The sequence below is a fragment of the Pseudorasbora parva genome, chromosome 23, assembly GCF_024679245.1.
Source record: "Pseudorasbora parva isolate DD20220531a chromosome 23, ASM2467924v1, whole genome shotgun sequence".
Classification (NCBI taxonomy): domain Eukaryota; kingdom Metazoa; phylum Chordata; class Actinopteri; order Cypriniformes; family Gobionidae; genus Pseudorasbora; species Pseudorasbora parva.
Window position 1 is genome coordinate 1750192 of NC_090194.1, and position 12659 is coordinate 1762850.

At 40.1% G+C, this 12659-nt stretch overlaps 1 protein-coding gene across 3 annotated transcripts in view; it reads left to right on the plus strand.

Moving 5' to 3' along the window:
• ryr1a (ryanodine receptor 1a (skeletal)) overlaps nucleotides 1-12659 on the plus strand; it is a 174182-nt gene that overhangs the window by 150863 nt on the left and 10660 nt on the right. For all 3 annotated transcript variants that reach the window (XM_067432724.1, XM_067432722.1, XM_067432723.1), the window contains 7 exons: nucleotides 1139-1219; nucleotides 2178-2266; nucleotides 3688-3816; nucleotides 5203-5307; nucleotides 9081-9162; nucleotides 9252-10549; nucleotides 11028-11098. In XM_067432724.1, the coding sequence (XP_067288825.1) occupies nucleotides 1139-1219; nucleotides 2178-2266; nucleotides 3688-3816; nucleotides 5203-5307; nucleotides 9081-9162; nucleotides 9252-10549; nucleotides 11028-11098 (1855 nt within the window). The remainder of the gene's footprint in view (nucleotides 1-1138; nucleotides 1220-2177; nucleotides 2267-3687; nucleotides 3817-5202; nucleotides 5308-9080; nucleotides 9163-9251; nucleotides 10550-11027; nucleotides 11099-12659) is intronic.

A 12659-nucleotide genomic window follows, 5' to 3' on the forward strand; every position in this document is an offset into this window, starting at 1 on the left:
TCTAAAATGTCTTGGTATGCTGAAGCATTAAGAGTGCCTTTCACTGGAACTAAGGGGCAAAGCCCAACCTCTGAAAAACAACCCCACACCATAATCCCCCCCTCCACCTAATTACTAGTCGACTATTACTAGGCTGACAATAAGGACCGCCCGATGGCCCGGGGCCAGAGTGAAAGACACTCGGGCCAGTTGAAGGAACTGTCACCTGCACGCTCAGGCCAGTGCTGCATCTTCACTGATAATTTGCGCATTTGTAAGCTTTGCCTGTTTAAATATTCAGGCGCACATAGACTAGAAAGTGCCCGTGTATCTCAGTTTGATTCTTGTGTGGCGCAGCAACACTAGCTCAAGCGCACCCGCACGTCTCACAGCGCATGAAAACAAAACTATGTCAAAATGCCTATCTTGTCGAGTAGCATCGTAAACATAGTCGGTTATGCCGTTTAAGTTGTTTAGCCGCTGCAGCTATCGATTAGTTTAGTAATCGAGTATTCTACTAATTATTCCATTGATTAATTAGGTAATCGGATAAGAAGTACATTTTCTTTATTAAAGAGCAATACTAAATATTACTGGAGAAAATAAGATAGGTAACTAATTTGTTTTCTTTTTAGAGTTATTCGAGGAATCGTTTCAGTCCTAAAGTTGCTTCTAAATTAATTTGGAGAGTAACCAAATTGAAATTAATACAATATAAAAATATTGAAAACTTTTGAAAACAGACATTTTTTCCGAATGCGATTTTTTTTTTTTTTTTTTTTTTTTTTTTTAAGAAAGGGAAAGTTGTGACTTGCCTAGAAAGGAAAAGTGATGTCAATGCACACCCTCTATTGGTGCTCTCTGGGATTTTTTTTCCTGCACGTTGGTGCATAATACTGAACTGGGCGGTGGATTGACACACTCCCAAAAATAACAATTTCCTGCCTATCTCTTGCAGAAAGGGTCAAAAATATTGCAGTTTGCACTAACATCGTAACATGAGAGATTTGAGGCAGATATTTAATCTCACTTTCTTCCACTTACTGTCTTTCTCCTCTCGGTTCTAACCATACCGCCCCTACACTAAACCTGTGATGTGTGCCACAAAGCGGATTCACCTTTAGTGATGTATTCCCACATATTTCCTTCCTTCGCTTAGGTGAGAAGGTGATGGCTGATGATGAGTTTACTTGTGACCTCTTCCGCTTTCTGCAGCTGCTCTGTGAGGGTCACAACAATGGTGGGTCCTTTTGTACATTTGTGATTTATTTCAATTTGCGCCTCACAATCATTCTTTAAAAAATAAAAACCCTGTTGATTCTGTCATTTACACACCATTATATTCCAAACAGGGGCGTAGCCAGCGATGATGATGACTACCCCCAGTTTATTATACAAATATAATAATATTTGTTAAATAACAGCTGTTTAAATTATTTTAACATAATTACAAAATAGTTATAACATCTCAAACATCTCAAAATCATTATAACGTTTTTTACAGTCTATGGTTTTTGCATAATACTTGATGAGTTTGATTGACAGCTGTGTTGGGCAATTGTCAGGCTGTCTCATGTGTGTGACGCGGCTCCACCCTGTGACTTCATGAAATGTGTTTTCCTGTTCTACTGTGATAGAGAAACAGCAGCGATGCAAAATTATATAAAAAAGACTTTAAAAAAATCGCATTAAAGCGCGAGAGAACCCATCCATCAGGCCGCGAGTACCGTTGTGACTTCAATTCCAAGCGCAGGTTCATTCTGTAAAGCCGGGAACATGCTATCTATCACTATCAGTTGTGATAGTGTAGGGGTAAGGTGCACGGCACTAAGTTTTGACGCAATTCGAGCTGCGGTTCGAATCCGCCTTTTGCCGAACTCTATGTACTTCCTTTTCTCATCATATATCAGATCGAAAAGTGTTTATTTTCAATAAAAATGAAGAACATATTTGAAAAGTGGAAATAAAGTGTCTAACGTTTGTTGAAATCGCTACTCATGTTTTGTATGTGGAAAGATTGTAGCTACAGTTTTGGTTTATGTAGACAACCCCACCCTCTCGCTTGAAAGTGCCAGGCCCGACCAAAAAAAAAATTCTGCCTGCGCCACTGGTTCCAAACCTGCATGCTGTGCAGTTGTAGAGCCAAGTTTTTTGTAAATGTAATGTCTGTAGTACAGATTGTGTTTAACACCTTTTAGACTTCCAGAATTACCTGAGAACGCAAACAGGAAGCACTACCACCATCAATGTCATCATCTGCACTGTGGATTACCTGCTCAGACTACAGGTGAGGTCATGTTACCCTGGAAAACCCAGATAAAATGTTGCTTTAACCCTTTAAAGGTGCAATGTGTAAGTTTTAGCGCCATCTAGCGGTGAGGTTTTGAAATGCATCACCCACCACTCACCCCTTCCTATCGGAACGCATAGAAGAACGCATAGAAGAACGCATAGAAGAACGCATAGTACGGTGGCCGACACAGGATAAAGATGTTGTCGTTGGCGAGAGCAGAGTGTCTAGCGTTCTGTAGAAAAGTTTGTCCGTTTAGGGCTACCGTCGTAAAATGGCGATTTCACTGTAAGGGACCCGCTGTGTGTGTAGACAGAAACGCCTCATTCTAAGATAATAAAAACATAACGCTCTTTATACACCAATGAAAACATAATCATGTATATTATATTGCATTTCTGTCAATAACATCCTCATAAATACTACACACTGCACCTTTAAATCTCTTTTTTTGCCTATTTTACCTGTAAAAGAAAACCTGCTTAAGAATTATGTGTATCAGGCGTCTTTCACTTCTAGCCTTCCTTAATTATATATCACTTACAAATTATTAAAACAAAAATAATAGTTACTAGTTAGTAACTAAATAGTTACTAAACGCGCATTTAAAAAATGTAAGTCAACAAATCCTCCGCCACGGTCCAGTCCACTAACATGTAACATACACTCGTAAGATGCCCTCAATGCGAGGGCTTTACACATAACACACACACACACAACACACGCCCATCTTCTCGTCACGTGATCCGTGCTGTGCAAGACTCGGAACAGCTCGTTCTAGATGAGGTGATGGAATTAAAGCCACTGTTATGATTATCCACCTGAATTAAATTGTTTTTATTTCTATAAAAAGCAAAACTAGAGTGGAGGCGTAAATTAAACGTAGCATTAGCATATTCTATCCTAACTTCACTCTCCATCAGATGAGGCGAGACAGCTTTTCACCTCGATGAGAAATCTCGTCACAGTTTAGTCTCGTCACACCCCTACTACTTTATAATCAAAACCCTTTCTAATCTTGACAAAACACATCAGAAAGTGAGTCTCAAGGTTGCATATTTGGTGATTATTGTGTGATAGAAGTGATATTTGGACAGAAATATCAGGAGGATGTGTCAATCTAATGTGTTTTTGGTACAATCTCATGGGATCTTACATTTTTGTGATATCAACTTCAAATTTGGAACTCAACTTGGTTAGATATATGGCTTTGGTCTTATAGTAAAACATTTTTTTAAGTGCTTTCAGCAATAATCTGCTGAGCGTCGTCTTTAAAACAAGACGAAACATAGCTCTATATTCCAAAGCAAAATACAACGTTTGGATATTGCATTTTCACTATTCTCAAAGTGTGGTGGCAGTTTAATTTCAATTTCCACAGACTTATTGCTTTATGGGCATTTCTTTTCTCTCTCCAGGAGTCTATCAGTGATTTCTACTGGTATTACTCAGGAAAAGACATCATAGATGAACCAGGCAAGAGAAACTTCTCTAAAGCTATGGCTGTGGCCAAACAGGTGTTCAACAGCCTTACCGAGTATATCCAGGTGCATTTTATTTTCTCATCATTGACATTTTTTTTTCCATTTTTTTATTTACTATATTCATTTATCTCAGTCTCCATACGTATCTACACAAGCCCTTTTTTGATTTCTCCTTAAAAGAATGCTATGATTAAGTGTATTAATTTCTCCTAAAATCATACACTCACACTGATCAGACACGACATTCTGACTACCTTCCCAATATTGTGTTGGTCCTCCTTTTTGCTGACCGGTCGAAGCAGTGACTCCACTAGACCCATTAACGTGTGCTGTGGTGTCTGGCACCAAGATGTTAGCAGCAGATCCTTTAAGTCCTGTAAGATGTGAGGTGGTGCCTTCATGGTTTGGACTCGTTGGTTCAGCTCATCCCACAGATGCTCGATTGGATTGAGATCTGGGGTATTTGGAGGCCGAGTCAACGCCTCAAACTGGTTGTTGTGCTCCTCAAACCATTCCTGAAGCATTTGTGCTTTGTGTCAGGAGCATTATCCTGCTGGAAGAGCCACAGCCACCAGAATACCGTTTCCATCAAAGGCTGAACATGGTCTCAGCAATGCTTAGGTAGGTGGAGCGTGTCAAAGTAACATCCACATGGATGGAGGACCCAAGGTTTCCCAGCAGAACATTGGCCAAAGCATCGCACTGCCTCCGCCGGCTAGCCTTCTTCCCATAGTGCATCCTGGGGCCATGTGTTCCCCAGGTAAGCCACACACACACGTGTTCTTTTACATCACGTGGATGGCCGGGTGTGGGCCATCCACGTGATGTAAAAGAACACGTGATTCCTCAGACCAGGCCACCTTCTTCCATTGCTCTGTGGTCCAGTTCTGATGCTCAGCCACTGTTGGTGCTTTCGGCAGGGTCACAGGTCACCCTGACTGGTCAGCGGCTATGCCGCCCCATACGCAACAAACTGAGCTGCTCTGTGTATTCTGACAACTTTCTATCAGAACCAGCATTAACTTCTGGAGCAGTTTGAGCTCCAGTAGCTCGTCTGTTTGATCGGACCACACGGGCCAGCCTTCGCTCCCCACGTGCATCAATGAGCCTTGGCCGCCCATGACCCTGTGGCCGGTTCTCCACTGTTCCTTCCTTGGAGCACTTTTGATAGATACTGACCACTGCAGACCGGGAACAGCCCACAAGAGCTGCAGTTTTGGAGATGCTCTGACCCAGTCGTCTAGCCGTCACAATCTGGCCAAACTCGCTCAAATCCTTACGCTTGCCCATTTCTCCTGCTTCACACACATCAACTTTGTGGACAAAATGTTCACTTGCTGCCAAATATATCCCACCCACCGATAATCAGTGTTATTCACTTCACCTGTCTTAATGTTATACCTGATATGTGTACAGCTGCCATATATTAAGATTATCCTTCTGTTTCAGGGTCCCTGCACAGGAAACCAGCAGTCCCTGGCCCACAGTCGCCTGTGGGATGCTGTGGTGGGCTTCCTGCACGTGTTTGCCCATATGATGATGAAACTGGCTCAGGTAACTCATCTAACCTTTATTCTTCTGTACACTTTTTTGTGTTCATTCTCTCTGAATGCATTCTAGCTAAAGTAAACATTCATGTACACAGGGTTTCTGCGGGTCTTAAAGTCTTAAATTGACCTTCCACATTTCAAGGCCTTAAAAATGTCTTAAGTTGGAGCAGATTTCTATGATTTCTGCAATGCAGAAAATATGGACGGAATTGCAGATTCCATTCATAAAAATGTAATTTACTGTATAATGAGGAATGTCTCAGAATTTGTCAAATGTTGGATGAATAAATCAAAAGTAGGTCTGACACTTAAAGGGACAGTTCACCCAAAAATCCTCATTTCCTCGTCCTCATGTCGATCCAAACCCGTCAGACTTTCCTTCATCATATAAAGCCATCGAGTCTCTTCAGAACATCTGGAATAATCCGCTCGATCCGTATGGATCAGTTTTAGGATCTCTTTATGAACTTTCTGAAGCGTCAGTGGAAGTTGCTTAGACTGTCAATGGAGGACAGAAATCTCTCAGATTTCATTACAAATATCTTCATTTGTGTTCTGAAAAATTTAACCATTTAAAGCCAGAAATATTTAAAACAGAATAAACCATAAAACTAAAAAAAAATAATAATAAAAAAAAGATTTCATAAGGCCTTAAATTTAACCCTTAAATGCGTGACTGTTTCGCCAAACATTCTTACATATTCGGGTCGTTTGCGACCCGGATCTATATTTAACATGGATAGACCTCTACCTGTCGTGATAATATATAAAATTCCTGATATTAGAGTAACACTTACAGAAGAATAAAATAAAACCTATTTCGTTCCCTTTTGGAGCTTGGAAGGATTCAGTTTGAGCAGATGTTTAATACCATCATCATGTCCTCGTCAGAGCTCGTTTACCAGTATATTCTGCATCTACCTCATTTGCGATTTCGAGCATATTCTCCAAACTCATTTTCAACATCTTCAAAATCAATATTTTGATCACTGACAGCTTCTTGACCACATCCATGATCAAGAGACAGTGACACTAATATTTGATTGTGTTTAGTACTTGCTCTCTGAAGTAAATCACTGAGCCATTTCAAGTTTTGCAGATTATAATTATTGTTGTTTCGTTTTCTGTCAGAGGTAACTATGAGTTAAACGTCACTTCATCATTGGGTATCAGACATTGCCACCTTGTGGAATAAAGGTGAATTGCCCCGTATTTCGTCATTATAGATTAATTTATTATTGTGCAAAAAATATATACGTACAATCCTACACACCTCGGGTCGTTAGCGACCCTATACAATTTTGACAAAAAACGAGTGAAAAACAGGCATTCAATTATAATTCTATTATTTTTTTCTTGTTATATTGTTTAAAATTGATTGATTGAGGAATACTAAGAATGTTGATGTCTAACTTAAAAAAATTAATGAGGAGCAGGGTAGTGCATGACGTTTCGGGTCGCTAAAGACCCGAGGTATGCATTAAATTACATTCACTGCGAACATGATGTTCTTCCTCAAGATTTTACTTTTCCAGCACAAATATCTAAACACTTAAATCAAGAGACATTTATGACATGCAAAATGAAGAAATTAAGTCTTGTTTTCTGAGAAACTGAACAAATAAAATTAATTAAAAAGCAATGGAGGTCTGTTGGAAATTGTATTTTCAAAGTTTGAAATATTAATAATACAACTCATTTACATGTTCCCTTTGATTTATTCCTTAAATTTTCTTTTAATTGGCCTTAAAAGGTCTTAAATTTACCTTCATAAAACCTGCAGAAACCCTGTGTACGTGAAGTTTCATATACAAGCATTTTTTGTACAGTATCTCAGCATCTTGTAAGGAGCAAAAAACCATAGTGCACAGTTTCCCTGTCTTATCAGTGGATATACACAATTTCACCAGTAGCAAATATATTTAATATTTATTACTTTAGCATCTTTTATTGTAGAAAATGCATGGAAATTAAACTATAGTAGTTGACATGTTGAACTTAATTATATTAGATGCTAATGTTAAGAACATGTTACATTCCTTTTTACATTTTAAACAGCTAGTGTGTTGGAATGTAATACTGTTTTTGCTCTCAATGCTTTACTGATTAATTAAACTGTTTTCCACACGCCGTATGCAGGGAAGAGTATGTATCACTCTATTTATCTATTAAAGAGATTGTATTTGAGTTTTCCCCTTCATGTTCTAAATCCCCAAATCCAGGTTGTTTGAACAAAATAATATAATTTTTGAAGTATTCAAAATCCCTTTGTTTCTTTCAGTATATTTAAGCTGAAGTATTTAACATTTTAAACACAAAATCTAGTCATACTGTTCATTTAACATGATGATTTCACTGCAAGAAATTAACATCTAAAGTGGGTCAAACAGCCTGAGAAAATGGATGGAAGGAAGTTAACATGTGTTTTCAGCTTTATATTATTTTTTATTAAACAAAGTGTTTTGCCCTTTCTATAATTCTACCTTTAGTGTGCTGATTGATTTTTGTTTTCATGATTTTCTTGATCTCTTGTATGTTAACAGTGTTTCTGTTTCTAATAATTAACCCCTGATGTTGTTGCTGCATGTAATAACCTGCAATTAAATGTTCCAGCGTTTTACATTATTATCCTCGGCCAGTCTGATCAGGTAAAGATGCTAATGTAGATATGTTTTGCCCATACCTTAAACCCTCACAAAAAATGAAGACATTACAATTTTTTGTGTGTGTGTATGTATTTTAAGGGGTCATGAACTGCATTATTTTATTATTTACTGGGGTGCACTTATAATGTTAATGTGATTTTTACATTTTAAAAAATCATAATTTAGAAATAAAAGGCATTTTTGCTACCCTGATTTTAGCCTCTGATTTGAACGCTGTTTGAAGGGGCGCGTCTGGTGTGAGACTTTAGTGTAAACGCCCACTGCTGTGATTGGCTGCTGTGAGACTTCAGTGTAAACGCCCACTGCTCTGATTGGCTGCTGTGAGACTTCAGTGTAAGCACACACATCTTAGCATATTAAATAGAAAGTATTACATCTGACTGTACATGAATCAGAAACCACTGGTCTCAGATCAGCCGTTAGAATGAACACGGTTACTCACATGTTGAGGCATTACTGTCGAGTCCGTATCGTAAAAGTCTGTTTGCAACTGAAATTGCGACTGATTTCCCAAAGAATCCACAGTGAAATGTAGCGAACACAAATAAATAATGCTCAGCTGAGACATTCACATTGGTGAGAATAAATAAGCTCATTCCCAGCATTAGGATCCTTTGGAAGGGAATGTTATTTTTAGTCAGTTCGTCTCTCCTCGTCATCTCACTAACACTCCAGTGGGCGGGGCCAAAGCTGTGCTGTTGAAGTGGGCGGGGCCAAATATGTGATGATGAAGTGGGCGTGGCCAACACTGTGATGATGAAGTGGGCGTGGCCAGCGCTGTGATGATGAAGTGGGCGTCGATCTTCTGCAGGCGGTCTTTCACCATCTATTATAGGCTCATTCACAACCAGTCGATCTCTGAGCTTGGGTTCAATAAAAGCTGTTTTTAGACTAACAGTTCTGAAACTTATATTCTTACATACTTTGACTCTTATATGTCAAAAACTCAAGGAAATTTTTATTTCTCAGTTCATGACCCCTTTAAAACACTATTCAAAAATGTACATTTTATATATTCATTTAGTTTTAAGAATGCTAAATTTTTATCAAAAATCATGTTTTATATGTTGTATTAAAGGCATGTATTATATGTTATTCTATTTTCTTGTAGGATTCCAGTCAGATTGGTCTTCTGAAGGAATTGTTGGACCTTCAGAAAGATATGGTGGTCATGCTATTGTCTTTGTTGGAGGGTATGAAGACAATCTTGCTTTTATGTTCATCAGTTTCACATTATTCAGTCTAGACCTGATTACACCGTATGGCTCTGTATATTTGGCAGGTAATGTTGTAAATGGCACCATTGCTCGGCAAATGGTGGACATGCTGGTGGAGTCCTCCAGTAATGTGGAAATGATTCTTAAGTTCTTCGACATGTTCCTGAAGCTGAAGGACATTGTTGCGTCTGACGCGTTCCGGGACTACGTGACAGACCCCAGAGGTTTGATATCAAAGAAGGACTTCCAGAAAGCCATGGACAGCCAGAAACAATACACGCCTTCGGAGATCCAGTTCCTGCTTTCCTGCTCTGAGGCGGATGAGAACGAGATGATTCATTACGAGGAGTTTGCCAATCGCTTCCAAGAGCCAGCGAAGGATATCGGATTTAACATCGCAGTGCTGCTGACCAATCTCTCTGAGCATGTTCCTCATGATACCAGATTGCAGAACTTCCTCGAACAAGCCGAGAGCGTTCTGAACTATTTCCGCCCATTCTTGGGACGCATTGAGATAATGGGCGCCAGCAGGAAGATCGAGAGGATCTATTTTGAGATTAGCGAGGTAAACCGGAAGCAGTGGGAGATGCCTCAGGTCAAAGAGTCCAAGCGCCAGTTCATATTTGACGTGGTCAACGAGGGTGGCGAATCGGAGAAGATGGAGCTTTTCGTCAACTTCTGCGAGGACACCATCTTTGAGATGAATATCGCTTCGCAGATTTCAGAGCAGGATGAGGAGGAGAGAGAAGAGGATGAGGAGGAGGAGCCTGAAGGAGGAGATGGAGGCGGCGGTGATGAAGATGGGGGTGGTGAGGACGGCCAGCCAGAATCAAGCTCAGCCTTCGCCGACTTCATCCAAAGCATCATGAATTTCCTAAGCATGTTCACTTTTAGGAATATTCGCCGAAAGTACCGCAAGCTCCGAAAGATGACCATCAAGGAAATTGTGGTAGGACTTGTTACCTTCCTGTGGACTATCCTCATGGGCATCCTCCATTTCATTTACAGTGTGTGTAAGGGTTTCTTCCTGCTCATTTGGCATACACTTTTCGGAGGCGGTTTAGTCGAAGGGGCTAAAAACATAACAGTGACGGAGCTATTGGCCAGCATGCCGGATCCTACGCAGGACGAGGTGCATGGAGACCTACCTGGAGAACCAAGAGGCGGAGAGGAGCAAGATATCGGCGGGATAACGGACTCAATGGAGGCAGGAGGGGGCGAGGAAGAAGATGAGGATATACAGGAAAAAGAGGGTGGGAAGATTCCTGGAATTGACACACCTGGTGGACTTGGAGATATGGGTGACACGACCCCCGTGGAACCGCCGACTCCTGAGGGCACTCCATTAATGAAGAGGAAAATGGTATGAGGGTGTTCATTTGTGACCCTGGACCACAAAAACAGTCATAAGGGTCAAATAAGCTTTCCATTGATGTATGGTTTGTTAGGATAGGACAATATTTGGCTGAACTATTTGAAAATCTGGAATCTGTGGGTGCAAAAAAATCTAAATATTGAGAAAATCTGTAAAGTTGTGCAAATGAAGTCCTTAGCAATGCATTTTATTACTTATAATAATAAATTTCTGATATATATATGGTTGGACATTTACAAAATATCTTCATCGAACATGTTCTTAATATCCTAATGATTTTTGGCATAAAAGAAAAATGTATAATTTTGACCCATATGATGTATTGTTGGCTATTGCCACAGATATACCCGTGAGACGCACGACTGCTGAAGAGCTCCAGGGCTACATTTGGCTTTTGTTTCTTCACCCCAAAGATGTTTGATGTTAGTTGATGTTGATGTGTGACATTGTTTATTTTTTGCTGCAGCAACCAGAAGAAGCAGGGCCGGAGCAACCTCCTGCTATCGAGGAACCTCCTCCCGAGCCTGAGAAAGCAGAGTGAGTAACTCCCAAATTAAGCGAAAACACGAGTTTAAATCCACTTTTTGCACTGTCTAGTTATCGACAAAGTAAATATGTGTCCAAAAAAGGATGCAAAATTTGTAGGGCTGTCCTCGACTAAAGATTTTTCTATTTGACTAGTGGTCGTTCATTTAAGCGATTAATCACGCGTTTATATTAATAAGCCATTAATCATAAAAATAAGCCTTTAATTGCCTATATATAATACACAGCCTAATGAGCGCTCAAACACTAATATTTCTATTGGTCAAAGCTGTTCATGTGAGCATCACAACGCACGTGTGTAACGCTGACGCAGAAGCTGGCCAACGTGAACAGCACAGGAGACTGGCACAGATGAAAATAATTTTTTTAATGAAGTCGTTATTTTTGTTTGTTTTTTGCACACTAAAGTATTCTCATGGCTTCATAACATTAAGGCTGAACCACTGGAGTCACACGGACTATTTTAACAATGTTAATGACAGAATTTTAATTATTGGGTAAACAAACCCTTTAATGTGCCTTACAGAGAAACGGTGCTTTAACAGGAGCAACGCCACGAACACGGCTAATTCTTTCACGTGACACCATTTATTTGTTTTTCTGGACAAAACATGGTTCTAAACTATTGTTTCGCAACACTTGAAGTATTGACATCGAATTTATACGCTAAAGTTAAATGGAAAAAGACTGGGTGAACATTGGCAAAACATGACCGATAATTGGAAAAATGATACACATTTTGCACACAAAAAACTCTTTGGATTAAAACCTGGTTATTGTAGTGTTTGTGATTGATTCTTTATGGTATTGTAGATGTATGTGGCATTTCAATGACCATCTTCCATGTGCAGGGCTTGACATTAACACCCGCCAACCCGCCAAATGCGGGTAGATTTCAGCTGTGGCGGGTACGGCAGCCACTCCCACTAGCCACTTTGGCGGGTTGAATATAATTTACAGCCAAATGAAATGCCAAGACCATCGTATCACAAAATTAGCTACAATTCAACTACAATTCTTAATCGATTAACTTGCAGTTAGTGAAGGCGAGATGGGCGGAATCGAGCTGAATGACACATAACAAAAGCACGCTCTAGCCCTATAAGGTGCAGATCCAGTCGTCCGTGCAACACTTCTGTCGCGCCGCGCTCCACTTTATTCCTATGGATGATGTCAAACGACTTTAACGCGCCCGCACAGCATTCTGGGAAAGCAGCGCTGCATTTAAACTGATTTAAACGCACAAATGACGGGAAGCGTCACAACATCACGCTTCAGTCGTGTCGCAAAAGTGGATCTCCACGGTCTCTCGTGCGCTCTCTGTCGCACGCGCTATCAGTTCTTCTTGCTCCTGAATAGTCAAATACACGCGCACGCTGATGTCAAAATGTCCATCGCATGGAGTATCTCGCATGAACACAGTCGGTTATGGCTTAAGTGTACGTAAACAGGTGGGTAACAACTGAATATGTGTCCGAATATTACATCCATGGATTCAACAGCCCAATTAAATACCTGTCTGTCATTAATGGTAATCAAACAACTACAGATG